We start from the raw sequence: 27758 nt of genomic DNA on the forward strand, positions 1-27758 counted from the left end.
CCCAGGTTCCTAGATACCAGTCCTAGGTCTCACCTCCAAGGGCAACCATTATTACAGACTTCTTATATTTTTTCCAGAAAGATTCTTTGCACCTAGAAGCTTTTATACAAATGTATATTTATCCACTTCCCACTTTATTTTTTACACAAATGGAAATAGGCTCTACACACTGGTTGTCTTTTTGCTGGTTGGTTGGTTGTTTTTAGAGATAGGGTCTCACTCTTGTCATCTGGAGTGCAGTGGCATGATCACGGCTCACTACAGCTCAACCTCCTGGGCTCAATCGTTCTTCCCACCTCAGCCTCCCAGGTAGTGGGGGCTACAGGCACGTGCCATGATGCCAGTTAATTTTTGTATTTTTTTTAGAGATGGGGTTTTATCATGTTACCCAGGCTGGTCTTGAACTCCTGGGCTCAAATGATTCTCCTGCCTCAGCCTCCTAAGTAGCTGGGACTGAAGCATGCACCACCATGGCTGACTTTGAGATAATTTTAGACTCATAGAAGACTTGCCAAAATAATATGAGTTCCTATATACTCTTCATTCAGCTTCCCTTAAAGTTACATCTTAATTATAGATGGTATGATTACCAGTGATCCACACCACTCTTAATTTCATTGGTCCAATACTGTTAACTAAATGACAGAATTTTTTTAGTTTCTTCCTTTTTCAATTAATGTCCTTTTTATGTTCCAGGATCCAAGCCAGGGTCTCAAAGTGCATTTAGTTGCCATGCTTCTAAGTCTCCTCCAGGCAGTGACAGTTTCTCAGTCTTTCCTTGTGTTTCATGACCTTGATTAGACTTGAGATTATGGATTTTGGGGGAGAATAGCATAGATGAGATCCTTGCTATCATGTCATATCAGGGCTACCTGATATCACTGTCTTATTTCTGCTGATATTGACCTTGATCACGTGGTTCCCATTATATCTTGTATTTGTTAGAAGCTGTGTCACTAAGTCCAGCCCATGCTCAAGGGCAGAGAAATTAAGCCCTACCTGTTGGTGGGAAGAGTAGCAAAGAATTTGTAGGTGCTCTCTTTGCTTCTTTTTATTCACTATATTACTGTCGTGATTTTTTTTTTTTCCTTCTTGACATGGAGTCTTGCTCTGTTGCCCAGGCTGGAGTGCAGTGGCGTCATCTCAGCTCACTGCAAGCTCCGCCTCCTGGGTTCATGCCATTCTCCTGCCTCAGCCTCCTGAGTAGCTAGGACTACAGGCGCCCATCACCACGCCCAGTTAATTTTTTTGTATTTTTAGTAAAGACAGGGTTTCACCTTGTTAGCTAGGATGGTCTCGATCTCCTGACCTCCTGATTCGCCCGCCTCGGCCTCCCAAAGTGTTGGAATTACAGGCGTGAGCCACTGCGCCCGGCCAATTTTGTTTTTATAGTAAATGATTGTAAAAGTCTGTTTGAATTTTTCTATGATTCTGATTTTCTTTTTCTTTTTTTATTATAATTTCAACTTTTGTTTTCGATTCTGGGGGTACATGTGCCGGTTTGTTACACTATTTTGTGTGGTCCTGAGGTTTGGGGTATGAATGATCCGTCACCCAGGTAGTGGGCATAATACCTAGTGGTTAGGTTTTCAACGTATTACCCCGCTCCCTTGCTACTCCCTATGACTCTGTTGATTCTGCTCTGAGTGTTTGACTCATAAATTCTCTCGTCTTCCTCCCCTCCAGATGACAGCGTGCTTCACCTGACTTTCTACTACCTCATGAACCTCAACATCATGACAGTAAAAGCCAAAGTGACAACCGCCACAGAGCTGATCACCCCCATCAGTGCAGGGTACTGGGCAGGCGCTCTGGGCAGTGACACACGGGATGGGGAGGTGGTGAGAGCCTCTTTGCGGGGCTGCTCTCGGTTCCTCCCTCTGGCTCTGGAGAGGTCCACAGCTGTGTTGACTTGTCTTGTATCCAGATGGACCAGAAGTCCTGGCACATTTGCTGGTATCTTAGAAAGCATTCTTTAATTTATGAAGTCCTCTTGCTACACAGAAGATGATAGAAGTGACAACAGCATATTTGCAAATTGAGTAGGTGGGGCAGAGCACCAGCTTTTTGCTACCAGTGGAAAGTGTGTGAATAGAAAATGAGATTTGGCAGAGATTAGCAGGTTGACAAATTTAGGCCACTCTTTCCCTTTTCTCTTTCTATCCCAAGGTGCTGGGATTTTTGCTCCCCAGCGCAGCCCAAGCCCATGTCCTTATCTGGGTGGTGGGAGGACTGTGGTGGGTCCCTGTGAGAGTTTTGAGAAGAGTGAGCAGAGGCACAGTAATGACAGCCATCATCGCCTCCCCAGGAAGGCCCTGACTACAGTGTTCTTTTTTTTTTTTGAGACGGAGTCTTGCTGTGTCGCCCAGGCTGGAGTGCAGTGGCCGGATCTCAGCTCATTGCAAGCTCCGCCTCCCGGGTTTTTACGCCATTCTCCTGCCTCAGCCTCCTGAGTAGCTGGGACTACAGGCGCCCACCACCTCGCCCGGCTAGTTTTTTGTATTTTTTAGTAGAGACGGGGTTTCACCGTGTTAGCCAGGATGGTCTCGAACTCCTGACGTCGTGATCCGCCCGTCTCGGCCTCCCAAAGTGCTGGGATTACAGGCTTGAGCCACCGCGCCCGGCCAGTGTTCTTTTTTTTAATTTATATTTTTGTTGATACACAGTCTCACTATGTTGCCCGGACTGGAGGACCATGGCATGATCATAGCTCACTGTGGCCTCAAATGTCTGGGCTGTAGTGATCCTCCTACCTCAGCCTCCTGAGTAACTAGGACTACAGGTGCATGCCACCATGCCTGGCTGACTTTCTATTTTTATTTTATAGAAATGGGATCTTGCTATGTTGCCCAGGGTGGTCTTGAACTCCTGGCCTCAAGCAGTCCTCCTGTCTCTGCCTCTCTCAGTGCTGGAATTCCAGGCATGAGTCACTGTACCCAGCCCAATCATGACATCCTTGTTCTGCAAACATGGGTGGGAGGAAGGGTCAAGGGGTTCTGAGGGTGAAATAGCTTCCATTCACAAGAGCACTGCCCTGACCTAGTCCCACTGTCAGCTGTAGAAAGACCACTGAGGCTTAGGGAGGTATAGCTCTGGTGCCTGGTGGAGCAGGGCTCTTTCCACCCCTTCCAGTTCCCCATGATGATGGTGTCTCTTGGGTTTTAGACTCTGCTCTTAGAGTCCACATCCCCTTCAGTCCACAGCAGCTTTGGTTGCTGTGCCTGAGAGTGTTGTTGGACCCCCCCCCCAGGGGTGCTCTGGATGAAACTGACCCTATTCCCATCTGACCCCAGCAGAGGGAGCCCAGGGCTTGCTTCTGAGCACCCAGTGACACTGTCCAGGGCTCTCAGTTCAGTGAGGAGCTCTAGGGCCCCCAGATCGTGGTAGAGCTCATCATGAACTTTCTGCTTGTTCATTTCTTAGGTGCCCTACATGCTAATAACAGGGCTGCAGCCTGGCTTTATTGCATGCTCACCTCCAGCTCTTCACTAAGCTGTATACCTGGCCTCAGAATCTGTTTCCTCGCTCTGTGGTTGTTAATTATAATATCCCCTGCCAGGGTGCTTGTGAAGAGTCAGGTCAAATGCTTAGCATAGATGAAGCACTTGGTAAAGGACAGCTGATTTATCATCATTGACTCTTGTAACTTTCACAATAACTCTACGAGGTGAGTTAACTGAGGCTCTGGACAGTTAAGGGGTTGCCTCAAGGTCACAGGTAGAGAGTGGAGAATTATGATTCAAAGTCAGCGAGATCTGTGTACCACTGCTGTCATTGGCAGGTGGGCTCTGACCCCCAAACAGGGAGGAGACTTAAAAGGAGATGCCACTGTGAAACTGGGATTAGGTCTTTTATTCCTTCAGGTGTTGTCTAGCTCATCCCCCTATTTTACAAATAGAGAAACTGAGGTCCAGGGAGCATACAACCACTTATCACAGCATTGGACTTAAAGCCCAAGACTCTGGACTGCCAGCCCACAAGCCTTTGCTCAAATCCAGGCTGCCTTTGGCCACATGAAGACACCAACCTGGCATACAGTTTTATTGATTTATCTATTAAAACATAAGGATATATTCTCATACTAATTCCTGGATATCGTGTACTATCATTCTAATTTCCCCGATTTTTTCATACATTTTTTGGGGGGAGGGGGGTTTCAGATAAACAATTTTTTTTTTTTAATAGTTTTGTGTTTTGGGTCTGGATCACGATAAGGCCCATACATTGCCAATGAGCAAAGCTTCTCTCAAGTGTCTTCTTATCAGAATGTCCTGCCATCTTTTTTGTTTTCTCGTAAGATTCATTGTCTTGGGCTTTCCACCATCTTTTTATTTGTTGGAGAAAATGGGTCGTTTGCTCTGTAGGTTCTACCTAGTCTGGATTTTGAGAACTACGTCCCTGTGGTATCGGATACGTTAAATGTGTTCGTCTTTCTCCCTGTGTGTTCTTGTGAACGGGGAGTTGGCTTAAAGACTTGATCGGATTATATTTTTTTTGCGGTGGTGGGTTGGGTAGAGGGCAGGACTATGTCATAGTTGTTGAATACTTGCATCAAGAAGCAGAGGCTCTCTCAGTTTTTGTGATGTTACTGTCATTGACAGCTGTTGCCTAGATCTGTTAATTCATTAGAGAATTTTTAAAAATTCTACCTGACAGAGTTAATGTTTTTATTTTATTTTATTTCATTTATTTATTTATTTATTTAGAGAAGGACTCTCTCTCTGTCGCCCAGGCTGGAGTGCAGTGGTGTGATCTTGGCTCAGTGCAACCTCCACCTGCCCGATTCAAATGATTCTCCTGCCTCAGCCTCTCAAGTAGCTGAGATTACAGGCATGCGCCACCATGCCCAGCTGATTTTTGTATTTTTAGTGGAGATGGGGTTTTGCCATGTTGGCCAGGCTAGTCTTGAGAGTTAATGTTTTGTTTTTTGTTTTTTGTTTTTTTGAGGCTGAGTCTCGCTCTGTCGCCCAGGCCGGAGTGCAGTGGTGCGATCTTAGCTCACTGTAACCTCCACCTCCCAGGTTCAAGCAATTCTCCTGCCTCAGTCTCCCGAGTAGCTGGGACTACAGGCTCGTGCCACCATGCTGGGCTAATTTTTGTATTTTCAGTAGAGATGGTCTCGATCTCTTGACCTCGTGATCTCCCCTCCTCGGCCTCCCAAAGTGCTGGGATTACAGGCGTGAGCCACTGCACCCGACCACTAAGGTTTTTGTAATCCCTTATTTTTTATCAAAATTTTATAAGATTTGACTGGTTGAGAAATTTTTTTGTTTTGGTGTTATATTTTTATGACTATAAAGAGCCTTTCCTTTTATGTTCATTTTTACCAAGTGCAGTTGTCTTGAGCCACATGTTGCAGATATAAATTTTGCCAAGAAGGGTTGATTCCTTCTTCAGGTTTTGTCAATTAATAACCTTCATCGTGGGCAGTTTTAGTTCTGTTTTATTTATTTACTAATAGATTGATTCAGTCTGTTGGTAATAGTCCCTTAACACTTGCTAAAAGACTGAAACGTTTTATTTGTTTTGTAGTCAGTTCTCCGTTTGAGGCGGTGAAGGGGGCGAAGACCTTGGGGAACAGGGATACTCAGTGAGACAGAGTAGGGAAGAGCTGGAAGCCTGCACTGTCCCAGTGTGGAGTTCCTGAAGGCATGCTGGGGCCAAAACGCAGGATAGGCACGTGCTGCCCAAGTTGCTCCTGATGTTATTCATGGAAAGATGAGGGAGAACCCACTTTGGTTCAGGGAAAGAATGGGCCTTGTCATCCTTTGTGATAAAATCACTACATTACCCTCCCACATTATCTCTTCTTTGCTTGTCATGTTTAATGACAAACTGTGCCCGAACCATCCCAGGTGGGTGGCAGTAGCATCACTATTTCTCTCCGCTTGTAGTGCTGGGTCACCTTGTCTCCAATGTATGTGATTGTATCTTTTTCTGGGAACGTACAGGGGCCCTTTTTCTGTGATTAGCATAAGATGTGGTCAAAGTGAGATAGACATAGCACCAAAGCTGCACACTTGTTCTCTCTGTAGCAGAAAGGAGTCTGTTCTGCTTTTATGAAAATTGAAATGATTTCTATTGCTGGTGTCATGGGACTTTGCTCCTCTGAGGTAAGGTCCTGGGCACCATATAAATCTTGAAGGGATGAGTTTTTAAAAATTAATGATTAAGAGTACTAGTCTGTTTGATCAGACAATATAAACCCACCTCTAGCACTTACTAGCAGTGTGATCTTGAACAAGCCATATCTTTTAGAGCCTTGAGTTTTTCCTCTATAAAATGGAAATGATAATCCTCCCTATAGGGTTGTAAGGATGCAATGACCTCAAGCATATAAAGGGTCTGGCCTGCAGAAAGCCTTCAATAAATGCTGGCATCAGTGAGATGTGGCATTACCATCCCGAATTGCCCAAGCTTATGTTGAAGAAAGATGTTGGCTGCATTCTCACTGTGGACTGTTTTTCCTTTTCTAGTGACTTGCTGTCTCCTGACTCAGTCCTGAGTTGCTTGTATCCTGGGGATCATGGAAAGAAAACTCCGAATCCAGCCAATCAGTATCAGTTTGATAAAGTTGGGTGAGTCAGCAGTTTCCTCTTCTCCTAGCTCTCTACTTCTGAGTTTCTCTGGTGGCTCAAGCTAAATGCTGGAGACCTGTTAGGGCCAGAGGTAACCTAGAGGATAGGAAGGGAATGCTTGTTCTTTCTTGCTTACAAGGCAAAGGGAGATCACAGAAAAGGGTGGAAGGATAAAAACTCGGAAACATGCTGGGTGTGGTGGCTCATGCCTATAATCCCAGCACTTTGGAAGGCCAAGGCGGGTGGATTCCTTGAGCTCAGGAGTTCGAGACCAGCCTGGGCAACATGGCAAAACCCTGTCTCTACAAGAAATACAAAAATTAGCCAGGCGTGGTGGCAGGCATTTGTAGTCGCAGCTACTGGGGAGGCTGAGGTGGGAGAATTGCATGAGCACAGGAGGTTGAGGCTGCAGTGAGCCATGGTCATGCCACTGCACTGCAGCCTGGGGAAAACAGAGCCAGACCCTGTCTCAAAACAAAAACAAAAAGAAAAACAACCCCTCTGGAAGCATAATAATATGTGATACAATAAAAATGACGTTTTAATTATCTGAGGATTAATTTTTAAAATATTTTCTAAATTGGTAGACCAATAAAGACATTAGTACACTGCCTTTGTATTTGATATTTGCTTATGAGTTGAGGCTGCAAGAAGAAAAGGAAAAAAGAGGAAAGTGAATATGAGAGAGATGAAATTCACAGTAGGGAACTGACAGAGTGGAAGGGCTCTGCCAGCAGCCTGGCTGTAAACATGGCCAAACCTGCAGGACTGGCTGGTCTGGAGGGCATGGGAGGATTGGAGGAGGGCTGTATCCTGGGACCACAGCAGAAATGACTTACAGCACAATTTTATTTATTTTCTTTTCTGCAGCATCCTGACTTTGAGCGACTATGTACTTGAGCTAGGTCACCCCTACTTGTGGGTACAGAAGCTTGGTGGCCTCCACTTCCCCAAAGAGCAGCCCCAGGTCTGTACACTGATCTCATCTACTTGGCTGAGGAGCTTACCTCCTCTCTTCCTGTATAGACTCTAGAAAAGCCAGGCCAGGCATGGTGGCTCACACCTATAATCCCTGTACTTTGGGAGGCCGAGGCAGGTGGATCACCTGAGGTCAGGAGTTCAAGACCAGCCTGGCCAACATGATGAAACCGTGTCTGTACTAAAAATACAAAAAAGCTGGGTGTGGTGGCACGTGCCTATAATCCCAGCTGTTCAGGAGGCTGAAGCAGGAGAATCACTTGAACCAGGGAGGTGGAGGTTGCAGTGAGCCGAGATCAAGCCACTGCACTCCAGCCTGGGCAACAAGAGCAAAACTCTGTCTCAAAAAAAAAAAAAAGGCCTGTCATGGCCTTTGGAGTTTTGAACTGGCAGAACGTGTCCCCTCAGAGCTGTGACCTGTCTTCTGTCCACTCAGGACACTAAAATGTCTTAGACTTACAAGAGTTTAGGTACCTTTTGCCTTTTCTCTGAGCCTAGTAGCCTTCTAGACCCAGGTAGCTTGAGTCCTTGCTCTGGGACTCATGGCTGCAGGCTCTGCTGCCCTTGTTCTTGTGTGCAGGTGCCAAATATGAGGCATGAGCAGAAATCCAGGGGGCCTGGCCCCTTAGCAGAAGCCTGCCTTTCCTCAGGAGTTGGACACAGCTTCTCAAGAACCCAGCATACTGTGTTGTTTCTGCCAGGACTCAGCATCTGGCCTGTCATAGCAGATAAACCCTGCCATGTCTAAAGTACCCATCTTGGGGCACGGATAATCCAGGATGTTGCAGGCAGGCAGGTCCCAGGAGAGAGATGGTGCCCAGAGGAAGGGATGGGGGAGCACTCGTGTGTGTGTCTCATTGTCACTCACCTCACAGCAAACAGTGATTGCTGACCACTCGCTGAGCGCCAGCCACATGGAGACCACCATGAAACTTCTGAAGACCAGGGTGCAGTCCCGCCTGGCCCTCCACAAACAGTTTGCATCCCTAGGTAAGCTGATGATGGGGTGGTGGTTTAAGAGTCACTCAGGTAACACACAGACAACAACTTAGCCTTTCACTTAAAACTTGAATCCTGATGACAAATACAAGACCTGGATTCCTGGCTTTACAGAGTGGGCATCTTGGCAGAGCCACTGGAGAGAGCTCCAGGCCTGTCCAGGGAGAGGGCTGAGCTCCCCCTTAGAGCCGTCAGTGCTGTCCTGCCTCACAGAGGAGGCACAGAGCCATTGGGTAGCACAGGTTTGTGGATTGGTCAGGGGCAACTCATCCTAGGCCATGCATTGCAGATTTTGATGTGCATTCGACACATATTTAATGAGATCCTGATTCATACCTGGCACTGAGCATAGTGCTGGGAGAAGAACTGAGCACAGTGAACCCCTGCCCCTGGCTCTGTGGCTCACAGTCAGCTTATTTGAATATAGCTGTCCAGGGAGCGACTCGCATATCTGTTCCCCAAGGCCTACCGACCTGATGTTCCCCAGGGTGAGGCTGAGCCTATGTTTTCTTCTAAGCTCCCAAGTGATAATGATGAGCCACTGACTTAGGTGGTGGCATTTGGGAGTTTCTTTTAGTTTATTCACTCAGTAAATGATTGTCACATGCTTACCATGTTCAAGGTGCTTACAGTGGCAGGGGGATGGGGTCAAGATTTTTCTGATCTAAAAGAGTCTCTGGGCCAGGCACGGTGACTCTTGCCTGTAATCACAGCACTTTGGGAGGCCAAGGCAGACAGATCTCTTGAGATCAGGAGTTCAAGACCAGCCTGCCAACATGGTAAAACCCCGTCTCTACTAAAAATACAAAAATTAGCTGGGCATGGTGGCATGCACCTGTATTCCAGCTACTCAGGAGGCTGAAGCAGAGAATTGCTTGAACCTGAGAGGTGGAGGCTGCAGTGAGCCAAGATTCCAGCCTGGGCAACAAAGCGAGACTCCATCTCAAAATAAAAAGTAAAAAAATAAATGAAAAAAAGAGTATCTGTCAGGAAAGGCATTGGGTTTCCAGGACACATCTGGAGACCACTCCCCACCAGTTCTTGGACTCCACATGGCTGCTGATCTCTCCAGAGCACCGATGTTTGTCCATGGGGCCTTGCTCCCCATCAGCATTGCTGAGTTTGTTGTCCCAAGGTTGGGAGCTTGTCATTTTGGACAGCGCTTACTATGTTGGCCGTATTTGCTTATTGAAATGCCAGCAGGAATTTACCCTGGAGCAGTTCTCTGGCTCTTCTCCCTGACACACAACACTTCAGTTGTTTCCTCCATCAAGGTCAGCTATGAAAATGCAGGCCTCTAGGCTGTTTGATCTAATTAACAGTCAACTGCTGCAGGGGCATCCTCCCTAGTTCTGGCTGCAGGGGTTTTTCTTTGGCAGGCTATCATTTGCATTAAAGAGAAAGCACCGTAAATGCTGGCACTGGATCTGGCCACAAGCACACAGCACTGGGTGAAGGTCAGGTTGACATGCTTGCATTCCTGGCACATGTTGACCTGGGTACTTGAGTGCCAGGTGTACCAGGATAGCTGGCCGGGCCATCTGAGCCCTTCAGAGAGCCCCAGGAGGATGCCAGTTACCCATCTGTGGCACCTGATTTCTACCTGTGACGTCACCTGTCTTGCTCTCTTTTAGAACATGGCATTGTGCCAGTTACCAGTGATTGCCAGTACCTCTTCCCTGCCAAGGTTGTCTCTCGCCTGGTGAAATGGGTGACAGTTGCCCATGAGGATTACATGGTAGGTGAAGGAGTGAAAAGTTACCCTTACTGTCCTGAGGAATGCAGGACCATGTCACCTTCCAGCTCCTGCCACCTGATTGGAAGGGCAGGGGATTTAACTAGAGGAGCCAGTAGTTCACTTCTTGTCTGTGGTACCTCTTCTAGGAGCTGCATTTCACCAAAGACATTGTGGATGCGGGACTGGCTGGGGACACCAATCTCTACTACATGGCACTCATCGAAAGGGGCACAGGTAATTGCTCTGGTGATTACAGGGGTTCTAGACAAAGGGCGCTGCCAAAAATCAAACACTCTTGGGGGTTGCCCAAAGAAAGCAGAAGATCCTGGAATCCTGCTGCAAGGACTTAACAGATAATAATGATCGTGAGAGCCTGTTCAGCAAGGACTCATTCTGCAACACAGTCACACACACGCTCTGTCTCACTGAACCCTCACTACAGTCCTAGGGGTGGTGCTGTCATTTCCATTTTACTGGGGAGTAAAATTCGGGCTTAGTTACAAGCCCAGTCTGAGCGCTGAGCCTGAGCTCTTTGCTCTTTCCTTCACCGCTCTCTACACCAGACATCTCCTCTTTCTCCCTCTTCATAGCAGGGCTGAGGGGTCACTCTCAGGTTGTAAAGGGCAGGGTCACAGGGCCTCCCTCCCTCTTCTGCAGTCCCTGTTCTCACTTCAAAGGCATTGAAAGCTCTGATTCTTCACACCTCTTCTGGCATCCAACTCTGCCAGGTTCCCTGCTGAAGTCCTGGGATGCTGTGTTTCGGCTGTTATGCTGTTGTCCCACCCAAGGCGCGGCAAGCCTGGCACTGCCTGTGGGATCTGACACCCCCAAGACTTGGTGCTGAGCTGAGGAAGTTGTCTGTAGTTCTAAGACAGTTCCAGAACTGTAAGGAAAGTTGAACTCTTTGGTATCAGAGTTTCTGTCCTCACTACCCCACTTGCTTCTCTTTCTATTCTTCATGTCTTCTAAAAAAACATTCTGAAGAAGCTGAATTATTTCAGATACGGTTGAGGCCTCCCTATCCCACTTTATTCCCTTTCTCCTAATAGGTGACCACTATTTGGATTTTATACATTTGCTTTCCATCCTTTCCCCACCACACACTTTTTTTTTTTTTGAGACGGAGTCTTGCTCTGTCACCCAGGCTGGAGTGCAGTGGCGCAATCTCGGCTCACTGCAAGCTCCACCCCCCGGGTTCACGCCATTCTCCTGCCTCAGCCTCCTGAGTAACTGGGACTACAGTCACCTGCCACCACACTTGGCTAATTTTTTGTATTTTTAGTAGAGACAGGGTTTCACCATGTTAGCCAGGATGGTCTCGATCTCCTGACCTTGTGATCCACCCGCCTCGGCCTCCCACAGTGCTGGGATTATAGGCGTGAGCCACCACGCCTGGCCACAACTTTTTAGTTAATATTCTGACTGTTAGGGAAGAATTATGTTAACCTCTCCTCTCCTCTCCTCTGTTACTTGAATAACTAGTGGTCAGAGAATTAAACTCTCCCCTGCAAAAAATAACTAAAAAGAAGTGGCAAACCTATCCCACTTGAGAACGTAAATATCCTCCTGTTGAAAAAGGCAAAGGCTTTCACCAGAGAAAAAATGAGTATGTTCAAAAACACAAATATTTTGTTTAGTAATTATGAACACAGCTTTGGTATCAGCCAGTTCTGGTTAAACTCAGCACTGCTACTTTCCAATTATTTGATGGTAGAGAAGTTTCTGTCAGAGCCTGTTTCTTTATGTGTAAAATGAAGATGATGATAATAGTACCTAACTCATAGAATTACTGTTAGGATGAAATAAAATGTGTCTAGAGGGTTTACCACAGTGCCTGGGATACAGTAAGGACTCTCTACATGTTGGCTAGTATAAAGAATTTTGTGTAACAAAGTATGTAAAAATCAAATGAAAATAGAGAAAATGTATTTGATGTAACAGTTGATACACAATATTGTTGAAAAATTAGATAGTAAGCTTTCACATGGAGAAATCCTTAGCTTGCTGGCAAATAAAGAAATGACAATTAAACTTCTATCAAAGTAGCAAATAGAACACATGGAGAAAGCTAAGGTGGACCAGACTCTGGGGAGTCCACAGCTTTGTGGCACAGTAAATATGTCAAAGTCCTTGGAGAGACCAATTATAGGACCTCACATTCTGCAAGCTGGCAATTCTACTTAGGACATTTTAGAACAGTTGGTACCAGAATGTGCTCTGCAGCATTCAGATTAATAGGAGACATCTGAGCTGGCCTCAGGGGTGCAGTGGGGAGGCTGCCATGGCTAGTAAGCTGGGTCTTAGAACTGAGCTTTCCTCCTCTCTCCTCTCTTCCCAGCCAAACTGCAGGCCGCTGTGGTGTTGAATCCTGGCTACTCCTCCATCCCACCTGTTTTCCAGCTCTGTTTGAACTGGAAAGGGGAGAAAACCAACAGCAATGATGACAACATTCGGGTAAGACCCAGCTGGGGATGACGGGAGGAGCAGGTAAAGCTCCCGGGGGAGGTGGCCGTGGCAGAACCCACTGCAGCTGAAGGCTTGGGCACTGCCTTAATTCCCAAAACAGAAGGTTGTGCCAGGATTTGCAGAATTTGCTGGAGCCTGTGTGGTGTAATAGAGGAAAGAGCCCAGACCTACTTGCCTACCTTGGGGTTCGCAGGTTTCCCCACTTAGAGAGTAAGAAGAAATACCTACTTGAAAGATTATTGGCTTGGGCTCCTATAAAAAAATGTGAATAAGCTCTGAAGCATTATAGAAGCACTGGAATGACATGAAGAATGACATCGTTGCACCTGTTAATCAGCATTGTAGCTGTTAATCAGCGTTGCAGCTGTTAAGTAGCAGCCTGTGGCAGCTACTAAATCAAACGTGCCATGGAACACGTTTTTAACCAACATCTTCTGACTTAGGTCTTATTTTGAGACTCCTTCCCTGCACACCTCTGTTTTCCTGGCTGTGGGCATACGAGGCAGGGAAAGTTACGGGTCAAAATTAGGAAGACCTCATTGCCTTGATGAGGGGGCCTCAGGACAAGCCAGTCTAGCTTGATCTGATGGCCCAGCTCCTACAGAGGCATCAGCGCTCAGGCCCATCCAGGAATGGAAGCCCGGCCATTGTGGTCCCCCAAACGCAGGAAGGTAGTGCTGAGATGCTGGCTTTCCCACCGCACAGGCCATGGAGGGTGAAGTCAATGTGTGCTACAAGGAGCTGTGTGGCCCTTGGCCCAGCCACCAGCTGTTGACCAACCAGCTGCAGCGGCTGTGTGTGCTGCTGGATGTTTACCTGGAGACCGAGAGCCATGACGACAGTGTGGAGGGGCCCAAGGAATTTCCCCAGGAGAAGATGTGTCTGCGGCTCTTCAGGTGAGGGGAGGTCTGGGGCCCTGGTGACTTCTCACAGTGATGTGGGGCAGAGATCAGAGCCACATTTTCTGGGGAGAGCTTGCTTCTTCCTGAAACTTCCCCTTCAAGCCTGTGCCTGTCACCCTGGTCCACCTGTTTTTCACCAACACCTCCTGAAGGTGGGTCACCCAACCACATAAACAATGCCAGGTATTGGCCAAGAGGATTTGGCTGAACTTTATTTTCTATACTTTCCGTGGAAAACAATAGAGTTTGTTTGCTTTTTGCTGTCCAAATAAGCTTTTTAAACTCTGTGCATGCTCGCCTGTACCCAGGGAGTCTGCTGTGGTCTTTCTAGGGTACTGTCCTGTCAGTGAGAACCGCAGCTTAGGCAGTCAGGTGGCACAGAAGGAACCAGCCTCGAAGTAAGACAGAGGAGTGCAGATCTCTGTTTTGCTGCGGACCTTAGAAGAGTCACTTCTGCTTAGCTCTGAGCCCTCCCCCCACTTTTTCTTTTCTTTTCTTTTCTTTGAGACAGGGTCTTACTCTCTTGCCCAGACTGGAGTGCAACAGCACGATCATAGCCCACTGCAGCCTTGCAGTCTTGACCTCCAGGGCTTAAACGATCCTCCCGCCTCAGCCTCCCTAGTAGCTGGGACCACAGGCAGGCACTGCCACACCCAACTAATATTTAAATGTTTTTATAGAGATGAGGTTTCACCATATTAGCCAGGCTGGTCTCAAACTCCTAGGTTGAAGTGATCAGCTTGCCTCAGCCTCCCAAAGTGCTGGGATTACAGGCGTGAGCCATTGCGCCCGACTGCCATTTTCTGAAGAGTGAAGTGGTGGAAGTAATACCTTCTAGCTCATGATGCTTCAGAAGTAATTCATGTAAAGCTTCCTGGCACAAGACTGGGACTTGGAAAATGCCAGCAGTTCCTGACAGCTTGGTACTCAGAGTGTCTGGGCTCATGGCACTTCCAGCTACTTTTCCTTTCTCTTTCGTTTTGGGTCTTTTATTTCCCTTTCATTCCCTAACTCATGTTCTTTTAAGAGTCAGTTTCAGAACTGCAGATGTCACTGCTCAGGCATCCCTTCCCTTCTGAGTGAGGTTGGGGAGGAGCAGTGTTTGGGAAGAAGAGTGATAATCTGTTTCTAATCAGTTTCTAATTAGGACATCCCTCCTTGTTCCCTGTCAGTCTAAACAGTACCTTACCTCTCCCTCACCTTGTTCTCGGACAGCCAGTTCCAGCCCCTAGAAGCAGTCCCAGCATCCTCTCACCTCATCTGACACCTCCACTGGCCTGGTTCATTGTGTTGTCTCATAATAATGAGTTCCAGCTCTGAGTGGCTGCTGGGAGGTGGAGCTGGTGGCCAGATGCTGGCACCTTCTAGGACTTGCTCTCCCTAGAGGGCTTGTGTGAGACCTCAGCTCTTCCCACCTGCCCAGCCCATTTTAACACATTTCCAGGGTGGGAACTCACATGGCCGGCATTTATTTCCACTTCTCCAATGGTTCCCAAAGGACCCATTTCTTTTTCTTTTTTCTTTTTTTTTTTTTTGAGATGGAGTCTCACTCTGTCACCCAGGCTGGAGTGTAGTAGCATGATCTCGGCTCACTGCAACCTCCGCCTCCCGGCCAAAGGACCCTATTCTTTTTTTTTTTTTTTTTTTTTTTTGAGACAGAGTCTCGCTTAGTCGCCCAGGCTGGAGTGCAATGGCGCGATCTCGGCTCACTGCAAGCTCCGCCTCCCGGGTTCACGCCATTCTCCTGCCTCAGCCTCCCGAGTAGCTGGGACTACAGGCGCCCGCCGCCTCGCCCGGCTAATTTTTTTGCATTTTTAGTAGAGACGGGGTTTCACCGTGTTAGCCAGGATGGTCTCGATCTCCTGACCTCGTGATCCGCCCGTCTCGGCCTCCCAAAGTGCTGGGATTACAGGCGTGGGCCACCGCGCCCGGCCAAGGACCCCATTCTTGAAGGGCTTTGTTGTGTCTCCAGGCTGAGCTCCTCTGTCCACATTCTGAGAAGGTGCTCCTTCAGTGACTCAGATCCAGTTAACTCTATGGCTGGTAGATGTGAGAGGCAAGGCTCTCCGGCCAGGATGCAGAGTGCTGGCATGGGCAGCAAGAGACCTGAGGCCAGGAGTTCCACCAGCCTGGCCAACATGGCGAAACCTAAACTAAACCTCAACCTAAACCCAGGCGTGGTGGTGCATGCCTGTAATCCCAGCTACTTGGGAGACTGAGGCACAAAAATCCCTTGAACCCAGGAGGCAGGGGTTGCAGTGAGCTGAGATCGTGCCACTGCATTCCAGCCTGGGCGATACAGAGAGTCCGTCTCAAAAAAAAAAAAAAAAAAAAGGAACAATCCTAAAAAGTGAGGGTGCCCAAAGCTATGTCCCTGAAGTGCCACTGTCAGTGAGGGCCTTTCCAAGTTTGTGTTCACTCATTAGCAAGCACAAAAAGACATTTTTACAAAAATAGTATCTCACCTTATATGTTGTTCTGCTGTATGCTTTTCTCGCAACATTCTGTGTCATAGAACTCTGCCTCTTTTTTTTTTTTTCCCTTGTGTGAATGAACCATAATTTATTTTATCAGCCTGGAAGGTGTGTTATTAACTACTCCGTTCTCCTATTTCTCTAGGGGTCCCAGCAGGATGAAGCCATTTAAATACAACCATCCTCAGGGATTCTTCAGCCATCGCTGACCTCTCGCCCAGCCTGTTGTTTCCCCCAAGGCCTCACCCTGAGTCCTGGGCTTCTGCTTTCTGCTGTGGCCCACATGTGACTCTTGATATTCTCTAAAGACACCAGCCGATTAAAAAGCGTCACCTGACCAGTGGCCTTTGTCTGTGGTTCCTTGCTGGGTGGCTTTGCAGTCTGGAAGGGCAGGTGGGAGCTGTGGCACAGTGTGAAAAAGCATTTGTAGAGAAACTTTTTCTCAGCAGCCAAGAAAAGCAGAGTGGAAAAAGATTCCAATGCTGCAGAGAGATGCTCACCTCTTGTCTACGCACACCCTATTTCTGCTTTGGGGAGTGAGGTCCTCATGATCTTGGTATTTATTATCCCAGGTTCCTGCTGTTAAGAGGTGGTAGGAGAAGCCAAAGGCAGCAGAGCACAAAAAGCAAAAGCTGTTCCCTCCCCACCTGCTCTTCCCATTATCCCTGTCAGGGTTGCCGATGGACAAATTGTCTCTGATCGTTGGCTGTTATAAATGCCTGACAGTGCAGTGTAAACAGAAGACAAATTCAGTTGATCCTTGAACAACTCAGGGATTAGGGGCACCAACACCCCCTGTCCTGCACAGTTGAAAAATCTGTGTATAACTTTTGACTCCCTAAAAACTTAACTAATAGCCTGCTGTTGACCAGTAATATGCTATTAGTAGTTACTTACTGCTAACATAGTACATATTTTCAATATATATTTTGTATCTTGTACACTGTATTCTTGCAATAGAGTAAACTAGAGGAAAGAAAATGTTATTAGGAAAGTCGTAAGGGGGCCTGGGCACAGTGACTCACGTCTGTAATCCCAGCGCTTTGGGAGGCCGAGGCGGGTGGATCACTTGAGGTCAGGAGTTTGAGACCAGCCTGGCCAACATGGTGAAACCCTGTCTCTGCTAAAAACACGAAAATTAGCCAAGCGTGGTGGTGCATGCCTGTAGTCCCAGCTACTCAAGAGGCTGAAGCAGAATTACTTGAACCTATGAGGCAGAGGTTGCAGTAAGCCAAGATCATGCTACTGTGCTCGAGCTTGGGCAACAGAGTAAGACTCCGTCTCAAAAATAAAAAAATAAGAAAGCCATAAGGAAGGAAATACATATCTACTAGTAAGTGGAAGTGGATCACCATAAAGGTCTTCACATCCTGTCTCAGGGTTGAATAGTCTAAGGAAGTGGAGGGGTTGGTCTTGGTGTCTCAAGGATGGCAGAGGCAGAAAAGGTGGAGAAGGTGGAGGCAGAGGCAGGCACCACTGTTATTTTATTGAACAAAATCTGTGCAGGGGCTCATGACTGTAATCCTAGTACTTTGGGAGGCTAAGGCAGGAGGATCCCTTGAGGCCAGCAGTTCAGGTCCAGCCTGAACAACCTAGTGAGACCCTGTGTCTATGAAAAATTTAAAAATTAGCCAGGTGTGGTGGTATCCACCAATAGTCCCAGTTGCTCAGAAGGCTGAGGTGGGCAGATGACTCGAGTCCAGGAGTTCAAGGTCATAGTGAGCTATTCATTGTGCCTGTACTGTACTCTAGCCTGGGAAACAATGCAAGACCCTATCTCTAAAAAATTTAAAAAAAAAAAGAAATCTGCATATAATAGACCCACAGAGTCCAAACTGTTGTTCAGAGATCAACTGTACTTCACAGAGAGTAATTCTAAGTCTTACAGGATTTCATGGAGTTGGCGAGAGTGGTGTTGGAGAATCAATCACATACAGAGATACAGGACAGTGAGACCAGGTAACATTTGAGGAGAATATATATTTTTTAAAATTGAGACAGGGTCTTGCTCTGTTGTCCAGGCTGGAGTACAGTGGCATGAACACAGCTCACTGCAGCCTCAACCTCTCCTGGACTCAAGTGATCCTCCTGCCTCAGCCTCCCAAGTAGCTGGGACCACAGGCGTGTGTCACCATGCCTGGCTAATTTTTAAATTTTTTGTAGAGGCGGGATCCCACTAGTTTTCTCAGGCTGGTCTCAAACTCCTGGGCTCAAATGATCCTCCCACCTAGGCCTCCCAAAGTGCTAGAATTATAGACATGAGCCACCACACCTGGCCTGAGTAGAGTCTTTATGGTAATGACAAAAGTGCCTCAAAATATAATGGTTTGATTCTCAAAGGATGAAGAAAAGTCTTGGGAAGATAGGTAACAACCTTTAAAATGTTCATAAAATTACCTCCTTTGTAATACTCCTGCAAGTCAAAGTAAAGGATGGCATAGACTATTCTTGGACAGTTTTGTCAAAAAGTGTATCTTGACCCCCACCATCAGTACTCCATTCTTTATTCATTTTAAAAAATAAGATGGGCTGGGCGCAGTGGCTCACACCTGTAATATCAGCACTTTGGGATGCCAGTGGGCAGATGACCTGAGGTCAGGAGTTCAAGACCAGCCTGGTCAACATGGTGAAACCCCATCTACTAAAAATACAAAAATTAGCTGGGCATGGTGGTGCACACCTGTAATCCCAACGACTCGGGAGGCTGAGGCAGGAGAATTGCTTGAATCCCCGAGGCGGAGGTTGCACTGAGCTGAGATTGTGCCACTGCACTCCAGCCTGGACAACAGAGCAAGACTCCGTCTTGGGGAAAAAAAAAAAGATGTAGAAATGTAAAAATTTTTGAGAATTAGTACGTAGTTGCAGAGATAAAGTTTGCTAACTCCAAGAGGAAACACATTTTATTTTTTGTGATGTCCTGATGGAACTTTTTATCCCTCCATGACATGCTGTTAAGCTTGGTCCCCATCATAAGCATATTCCCCCAAGTGGACTTTTACTTTTTTTCTTTGAATAATGCAGACCTCCAGTATAAAAGCTATTCCTCCAGGTCTCTCTGCTGATCACTGAGTATCCCAGGGATAAGGATTTTCAGAGGAAGAGCTAAGTAATAAATTCCTTCCCCTACCAGGGCCCTTCATTTTACGGATGAAAACCTAAGCCTTGCTGGGCATGGTGGCTTGTGCCTATAATCCAAGCCATTCAGAAAGCTGAGGCAGGAGAATTGCTTGAGCCCAGGAGTTCAAGACCAGCCTGGGTAATATAGTGAGTCCCCATTTGGAAAAAAAAAGAAACCTGAGCCTAGCAAGGAGAAGAGAATGATACCTTCGATGGCTGTTAAATCACCACCACTACCGTCAGTCCACATCAGTCCTTTGAATTCCAAAGGCAGGTACTCTCTAGCTCAGAGGTCCTCGAACTTCAGCCCGTGTGGGAGTCACCCATCCCAGCACCTGATGAGAAACACAGACACCCAAGTCTCATTCCAAATATTCTGACTCAGTTGACCTGAGATGCGCCAAGGAAGTGTATTTTTTTATTTTTATTTTTTGAGCCTTGCTCTGTCGTCCAGGCTGGAGTGCAGTGACACGATCTCAGCTCACTGCAACCTCCACCTCCTGGGTTCAAGTGATTCTCCTGCCTCAGCCTCCCAAGAGCTGGGATTACAAGTGTGTGGCTAATTTTGTATTTTTAGTAGAGATAGGGTTTTACCGTGTTGGCCAGGCTGGTCTCAAACTCCTGACCTCAGGTGATCCACCACCTTGGCCTCCCAAAGTGCTGGGATTACAGGCGTGAGCCACCCCGCCCAGCCAGGAAGTGTATTTTAACCAAGATTCCCAGGTATAGACTGCCCTGGTCTCTATGGAAGACACTGTACTTTCTTCCCTTCCCTTCCCTTCGCTTTCCTCATTTTTCTTTTTTTTTTGTTTTTTTTTTTTTTGGTTTGTTTTTTGAGACGGAGTCTCGCTTTGTCGCCCAGGCTGGAGTGCAGTGGCGTGATCTCGGCTCACTGCAAGCTCCGCCTCCTGGGTTTACGCCATTCTCCTGCCTCAGCCTCCTGAGTAGCTGGGACTACAGGCGCCCGCCACCGCGCCCGGCTAATTTTTTGTATTTTTAGTAGAGACGGGGTTTCACCGTGGTCTCGATCTCCTGACTTTGTGATCTGCCCGCCTCGGCCTCCCAAAGTGCTGGGATTATAGGCGTGAGCCACCGCGCCCGGCCTCCTCATTTTTCTTGATGACTCTACAGGGCCAGATTCTCTGGGCAGCTCTCTTCTGCACCTTGGATAGCAGCATGAGCATCTGGGTGCTTTTTTTTTTTTTTTTGAGATGGAGTCTCGCTCTGTTGCCCAGGCTGGAGTGCAGTGGCACGATATTGGCTCACTGCAACCTCCGCCTCCCAGGTTCACGCAATTCTCCTGCCTCAGCCTTCTGAGTAGCTGAGATTACAGGCGCCCATCACCATGCCTGGCTAATTTTTTATATTTTTAGTAGAGATGGGGTTTCACCATGTTAGCCAGGATGGTGTCAATCTCCTCACCTCATAATTCACCTGCCTCGGCCTCCCAAAGTGCTGGGATTACAGGTGTGAGCCACCGTGCCCGGCGAGATGCTTCTTTCTCTCCACATAGCGAGATCTCCTTGTCTTTTCCCTGACCTACTTGCCTGGGACTTTTTCCCAGGTGGCATCCCCCTGGTCTGTCCACCTTCAGGCCTTGTGTCTCACTGCCTGTGCTGAATAAGATTGAAATAGAGCCTAAAAATAGTTTATTTAATAGCCCCCGCATTGCAGCCTGCACTTCTTTGTTCTTGGCTGGAAGGCAGCCAAACTGACTCAGCACAAAAGCTCATCTCCAGAAGCCAGGACAAGATTTCAAAGAGGGCTTGTGAGGGCTGGGAAGAGGCTTTGCTGCTTAGACAGGGGATATCAGAGCCTGTCGCCCTCCAGAAGAGATTTTCCCTTTCCAGAGAAGCAGGCTGAACAAAAGAATCCCTTGGCTTTAAGGAGGATTTTAAAACAAGCAAGAAGCCCGGTCAGTCCCTCCCCTGTGGGCTACTTAGCCATTCATGCCCAGGGTGGGCAGATTAGGGGGAGAGGGACTGGCGTGGGAAGACCTAGAAGCTTCCTCCTCAGCTGGAATTGTCCATGGACTTTTGGCAGATTATATTCTGGGGCATATCGCAGACCGCAGCTCATCTGTCGCTCTCTTGTACCTGGGACTCAGCCTGTGTTGCTCGCCTTTGTTTCTTTTTTGTTTTTTTTCCTTGACAGTGTTTTTAAAACTTTTTTTTTTTTTTTTTCTTTTGTAGAGACAAAGTCTCACTATGTTGCTCAGGCTAGTCTTGAACTCCTGGCCTCAAGCAATCTTTCCACCTCGGCCTCTCAAAGTGCTAGGATTACAGGCGTGAACCCACCATGTCAGGCCTATTCCTTGCCTTTTTAAAGCTGCCATCCACATTCCTGATTTATCGGTGTCTTCTAGTCTCTCCCTTATTTTCTTCCCAGCTTACCCCTTACTATTTTCTTTGCAAATAACTCCACAGACCCTTTTCATAAACTTAAGGGTGTTCTTGCTGATCACTCCGCAAAGCTAAGCAAAACCCTATCCCTAGGAGGGAGCAGGGCTGCCAGACTTCCAAAGGAACTTCGTCCCTGTCAGTGTAGCCGACTCTCCTTTCTATGGTGTTCAGCGGTGTCTCTGATGAGAATAGGCATTAAGCATCTATTTTGGGTCAGGCCCTGTGCTAATCACATTTTTACATTCACTGTCCTATTTAAATGCAACTTAGTGTGTATTTTGCCTCCTTGGTTAAATTTATCCCTAGGTATTTTATTCTTTTGGTACTATTATAAATAGAATTGTTTTCTTAATTTCTTTTTCTGATAGTTCGTTGGTGAGTAGACGTACAATTGTTCTTTGTGTGCTGACTTTGTCCCCTGCTGCTTTACTGAATTCATTTATTAACTCTAGTAATTAAAACAAACCTTTCTGCCAGTCTGGGTAATATAGTGAGGCCCTGTCTATACTAAGATAAGATTTAAAAATTAGCCAGTTGTAGTGGCACATAACTGTAGTCCCAGCTACTCAAGAGGCTAAGGCAGGAGGATCACATGAGCCCAGAAGTTAGAGGCTACAGTGAGCTATGATCACACAACTTCACTCCAGTCTTAGGGACAAAGTCTCAAAATAAATAAATAAATAAAGTTTATTGTGGATTATTTGGGATTTTCTATATATGTGATAATGTCATCTACAAATAGAGATAGTTCTATTTCTTCCTTTCCAATTTGGATGCCTTTTCTTTTTCTTGCCTAATTTCTCTGGCTAGGACTGCCAGTACTGTGTTGAATACAATTGTGAAAGTGGGCATCTCTGTCTTGTTCCTGATCTTAGGGGAAAAGCTTTCAGCCTTTCACCATTGGTTTTTTGTTTTTTGTTTTAGATACAGGGTTTTGCTCTGTCACCCAGGCTGCAGTGCAGTGGCGCAATCAGAGCTTACTGCAGCCTTGAACTCCAGGGCTCAAGCGATTCTCCTACCTCAGCCTCCCACATACCTGGGAATACAGGTACAAGCCACTGTGCCCAGCTCCCCTTCATTCTTTAAGGTAGTGTATTACATTAATCGATTTTCTTTTCTTTTTTTTTTTTTTTTTTTGAGACAGACTCTCACTGTGTCACTCAAGCTGGAGTGCAGTGGTGCAGTCTTGGCTAACTGCAACCTCTGTCTCCCAGGTTCAAGCGATTCTCCTGCTTCAGCCTCCCACATACCTGGGAATACAGGTGCAAGCCATTGTGCCCAGCTCCCCTTCATTCTTTAAGGTAGTATATTACATTAATTGATTTTTCTTTTCCTTTTTCTTTTTTTTTTTTTTTTTTTATGACTCTCACTCTGTCACTCAAGCTGGAGTGCAGTGGTGCAGTCTTGGCTCACTGCAACCTCTGCCTCCCAGGTTCAAGTGATTCTCCTGCTTCAGCCTCCCGACTAACTGGGACTACAAGTACTTGCCCCACCATGCCTGGCTAATTTTTGCTTTTTTTTTTTTTTTTTTAAGTAGAGATGGGGTTTTACCATGCTGCCCAGGCTGGTCTCAAACTCCTAATCTCAAGTGAACCTCTCGCCTCGGCCTCCCATGGTGCGGGGATTACAGGCATGAGCCACCGTGTCCAGCCTGTATTTATTTATTTATTTATTTATTTATTTATTTATTTATTTTTGAGACAGAGTTTCTCTCTTGTTGTCCAGGCTGGAGTGTAATGGTGTGACCTCGGCTCACTGCAACCTCCACCTCCTGGGTTCAAGCGATTCTCCTGCCTTAGCCTCCCAAGTAGCTGGGATTACAGGCATGTGCCACCACACTTGGCTAATTTTTGTATTTTTAATAGAGACAGGGTTTCACCATGTTGGCCAGGCTGGTCTCCAACTCCTGAGCTTGTGATCTGCCTAACTTGGCCTCCCAAAGTGCTGAGATTACAGGCATGAGCCACCGCCCCTGCTCTGATCTTTTAAATATGGTGTTGGATCAGATTTGCCTAGTACTTTGTTGGCGATTTTTGCATCTGTATTTATAAAATATATTGATCTATAGTTTTCTTGTGGTGTCTTTTTATGGCTCTGGTATTTGGGTAACACACAGGCCTCATAGAATGAGTTAAGGAAGTGTTTCCTCCAAGTTTTTGGAAGCCTTTGAGAAGGACTGGTATAAATTTTCCTCTAAATGTTTGGTAGATTTCACCAGTGAAGCCATCTGGACCTGAACTTTTCTTTGTGGGTAGTTTTAAAATTAGTACCTTAATCTCTTTATTTATGATAGATCTATTCAGATTTTCTTGTTTTTCTTTTATTTATTTATTTATTTTGAGACAGAGTCTCGCTCTGTCACCCAGGCTGGAGCACAGTGGTGCGATCTTGGTTCACTGCAAGCTCCGCCTCCCAGGTTCACGCCATTCTCCTGCCTCAGCCTCCTGAGTAGCTGGGACTACAGGCGCCTGCCACCACGCCCAGCTATTTTTTTTTGTATTTTTAGTAGCAACGGGGTTTCACCATGTTAGCCAGGATGGTCTCCGTCTCCTGAACTCGTGATCCACCCACCTCAGCCTCCCAAAGTGCTGGGATTACAGGCGTGAGCCACTGTGCCCGTCCTATTTATTTATTTTTGAGATGCAGTCTTGCTCTGTCACCCAGACTGGAAGGCAGTGGTGTGTTCTTGGCTCACTGCAACCTCCGCCTCCTGGGTTCAAGCAATTCTCCTGCCTCAGCCTCCTGAGTAGCTGGGATTACAGACATGTGCCACCACGCCTGGGTAATTTTTGTATTTTTTTAGTAGAGATGGGGTTTCACCATGTCAGCCAGGCTGGTCTCGAACTCCCGACCTGAGGTGATCTACCTGCTTCAGCCTCCCAAAGTTCTGGGATTACAGGCATGAGCCACTGCACCTGGCCAGATTTTCTCACTTGTCTTGAGTCAGTTTCAGTAGTTTTTATATTTCTAGGAATGTATGCATTTAATCTAAATTATTGAATCAGTAGACATACAGTTGTTCACAGTATTGCCTTATAATTCCTTTTATTTCTGTAAGGTTGGCATTAATGCCTTCTTTTATTCTTGATTTTAGTAATTTGAGTCTTAGTCTAGCTAAAGGTTTGTCAATTTTGTTGGTCTTTTTTTTTTTTTTGAGACGGAGTCTCACTCTGTCGCCCAGGTTGGAGTGCAGTGTCCGGATCTCAGCTCACTGCAAGCTCCGCCTCCCGGGTTTATGCCATTCTCCCACCTCAGCCTCCCGAGTAGCTAGGACTACAGGCGCCTGCCACCTCGCCCGGCTAGTTTTTTGTATTTTTAGTAGAGATGGGGTTTCACCATGTTAGCCAGGATGGTCTTGATCTCCTGACCTCATGATCCACCCATCTCAGCCTCCCAAAGTGCTGGGATTATAGGCTTGAGCCACCGCACCCGGCCTATTTTATTAATTTTTAATTTATCTCTTAGAGACAAAGTTTTACTGTCACCCAGGCTGGAGTAGAGTGGTAGCAATCATAGCTCACTGTAACCTTGAACTCCTGGGCTCAAGCAATCCTTCTGCCTCAGCCTCCCAAGTAGCTACAACTACAGGCATGCACCACTATGCCCAGTAGTTTGGGTTTTTTTTTGTTTTGTTTTGTTTTGGTTAAATTTTTGGTAGACAGGGGCTTTGTTGCCCAGGCTGGATTCAAACTCCTGGCCTCACACAATCCTCCTGCCTCAGCTTCCCAAAGGGCTTGGATTACAGGCACTTGCCCATTGGAGCCATTATAGAGGAAGCCTATCACAAAAGCCAATATTAAGGAAAACAGACCTGACAGCCAAGAAGTGACTGAGTCCAGTGACTTCACTTCAGCCCTTGAATGTTGCCATTAGGTTTTGTCACATGCAATATTCTGACATGTGCTAGAATGGCTGCCCAAACTTTAGGTGGAACAATTCATCCCCATTTGCCCAGGACTTCCCTGGTTTTAACACTAAAAGTCCTATATCTTGGGAAATTCCTATATCCCAGGTGAATTGGAACAGCTGACACCTGACATAGCAGTCATTTGATGACCAAAATTAAACCAATGCAGCTTGCTCAGGACTCTGTGGCATGGTACAACAGAAAACATGGACTCTGGAGTTAAGGTTTGGGTTCAAATTTTAGCACTATCATTTACTAGCTGTGTGGCTCTGGGCAACTCACCTCACCTGTTTTCTCACCATTAAAATAGGCATCAGAATCTCTGTGTTGAAAAATGCCCATATGGATTGGAGAGAATTTATGTAAAAACATGATTATCTCTGCCATGCTTCGTGGCTCACACCTGTAATCCCAGCACTTTGGGAGGCTGAGGTGGGTGGATCACCTGAGGTCAGCCTGGCCAACATGGTGAAACCCCATCTCTACTAAAAATACAAAAATTAGCCAGGCATGGTGGCACACACCTGTAGTCCCAGCTACTCAGGAGGCTGAGGCAGGAGAACTGCTTGATCCCAGGAGGCGGAGGTTGCAGTGAGCCGAGATCGTGCCACTGCACTCCAGCCTCGGTGACAGAGCAAGACTGTCTCAAAACAAAAACAAAAACAAAGCATGGTTATCTCAACAAATGGTACTTGTCATCATTATAAGTATTTTGAGGTTCTCAACCAACTGTAACTTTTTTCAGACAAGATACATGGGAATTTCCTGGGTCTTAGATCCCAGTTGGATATTCAGATGCTGTACTATGTGCCAGGGCCTGTGGAGGTCTGTCTGATTTCCCTAGGGAAGAGATGCTCAGAAAATTAATGCTTAGGTTTTCATAGAGTCCTTGGGCATGTTTGATAATGAAGAGCCAACCAATCAAAGCCATTTCTCTCTCTCTCTGTTTTTTGGAGAAAAGTTCTCACCCTTTCACCCAGACTGGAGTGCAGTGTTTTTTTTTTGTTTTTTTTGTTTTTTGTTTTTTTTGAGACGGAGTCTAGCTCTGTTGCCCAGGCTGGAGTGCAATGGCCGGATCTCAGCTCACTGCAAGCCCCGCCTCCCGGGTTCACGCCATTCTCCTGCCTCAGCCTCCCGAGTAGCTGGGAGTACAGGCGCCCGCCACCTCGCCCGGCTAATTTTTTTTTTTTTTTTTTTTGTATTTTAGTAGAGACGGGGTTTCACCGTGTTAGCCAGGATGGTCTCGATCTCCTGAACTCGTGATCCGCCCGTCTCGGCCTCCCAAAGTGCTGGGATTACAGGCTTGAGCCACCGCGCCCGGCCAGAGTGCAGTGTTATCATAGTTCACTACAGCCTTGAACTCCTGGGTTAAAACAATCCTCCCACCTGAGCCCCCCAGTAGCTGGGACAACAGGTGTGTGCCCCATACCCAGCTAATTTTATTATTATTTTATTTTCTCTATCACCCCAGCTGGAGGGCACTGGCGCAATCTCAGCTCACCTCAACCTCTTCCTCCCAGGTTCAAGTGATTCTCGTACCTCAGCCTCCTAAGTAGCTGGGATTACAGGCGCCCACCACCACACCCAGTTAGTTTGTTTTTTGTTTTGTTTTGTTTTTTGAGATGGAGTCTTTCTCTATCACCCAGGCTGGAGTGCAGGTGACACAATCTTGGCTCACTGCAATCTCTGCCCTTCTCGGTTCAAGCGATTCTCCTGCCTCAGCCTCCCAAGTAGCTGGGACTACAGGTGCCCTCCACCACGCAAGGCTAATTTTTTGTATTTTTAGTAGAGACGGGGTTTCACCGTGTTAGCCAGGATGGTCTCAATCTCCTGACCTCGTGATCCACTCGCCTCAGCCTCCCAAAGTGCTGGGATTACAGGCGTGAGCCCCCGCGCCCGCCCAAGTGTGCATTTTTATAATGCTCCCAGGTGATGCTGCTGAAGGCAGTCCACAGTCCACACCGAGAACCCACATACCAGGCCACCTGTACAGATCATGAAAATGAAGCCCCTAGCACACTGCCTGGCACATGGTTTGTGCCCAGGAAACAGCACTACAGAGACTATGCAAGTTGCTCTAGATCCACGAGGGAACTGATGCTTGCTCAGTCCCATGCAGTCTTGGGTGTCCCATCCCGATCTCCCCTGCCCTGCTCCCAGCCTTCCCAGGGGAAGAGAATAAACAACAGCAGCAACA

General features: G+C 46.9%; 1 protein-coding gene and 1 long non-coding RNA gene across 10 annotated transcripts in view; one reads left to right on the plus strand and one right to left on the minus strand.

Annotated features, from left to right (window-relative positions):
- The window catches only part of THOC5 (THO complex subunit 5), a 46689-nt gene extending 30217 nt beyond the window's left edge, over positions 1-16472 (plus strand). For 7 of the 9 annotated variants that reach the window (XM_077950205.1, XM_028827866.2, XM_077950203.1 and 4 more), the window contains 9 exons: positions 1687-1795; positions 6477-6578; positions 7449-7545; positions 8432-8546; positions 10190-10293; positions 10440-10527; positions 12632-12747; positions 13465-13655; positions 16281-16472. In XM_077950205.1, coding sequence (XP_077806331.1) covers positions 1687-1795; positions 6477-6578; positions 7449-7545; positions 8432-8546; positions 10190-10293; positions 10440-10527; positions 12632-12747; positions 13465-13655; positions 16281-16344 — 986 coding nt within the window. In that variant the 3' untranslated portion in view covers positions 16345-16472. Of the gene's footprint in view, positions 1-1686; positions 1796-6476; positions 6579-7448; positions 7546-8431; positions 8547-10189; positions 10294-10439; positions 10528-12631; positions 12748-13464; positions 13679-16235 lie in introns of all 9 variants that reach the window. The other 2 variants (XM_077950207.1, XM_077950206.1) reach the window with 1 other exon arrangement.
- Positions 297-19938, minus strand: LOC144331854 (uncharacterized). The gene is made up of 3 exons (XR_013399416.1): positions 19923-19938; positions 2754-3755; positions 297-474 (listed from the first exon to the last, which is right to left on the minus strand). It is a non-coding gene; the product is annotated as an uncharacterized LOC144331854 (long non-coding RNA).
- Positions 19939-27758: the final 7820 nt, after the last annotated feature.

This window comes from Macaca mulatta, chromosome 10 (genome assembly GCF_049350105.2).
Source record: "Macaca mulatta isolate MMU2019108-1 chromosome 10, T2T-MMU8v2.0, whole genome shotgun sequence".
Classification (NCBI taxonomy): domain Eukaryota; kingdom Metazoa; phylum Chordata; class Mammalia; order Primates; family Cercopithecidae; genus Macaca; species Macaca mulatta.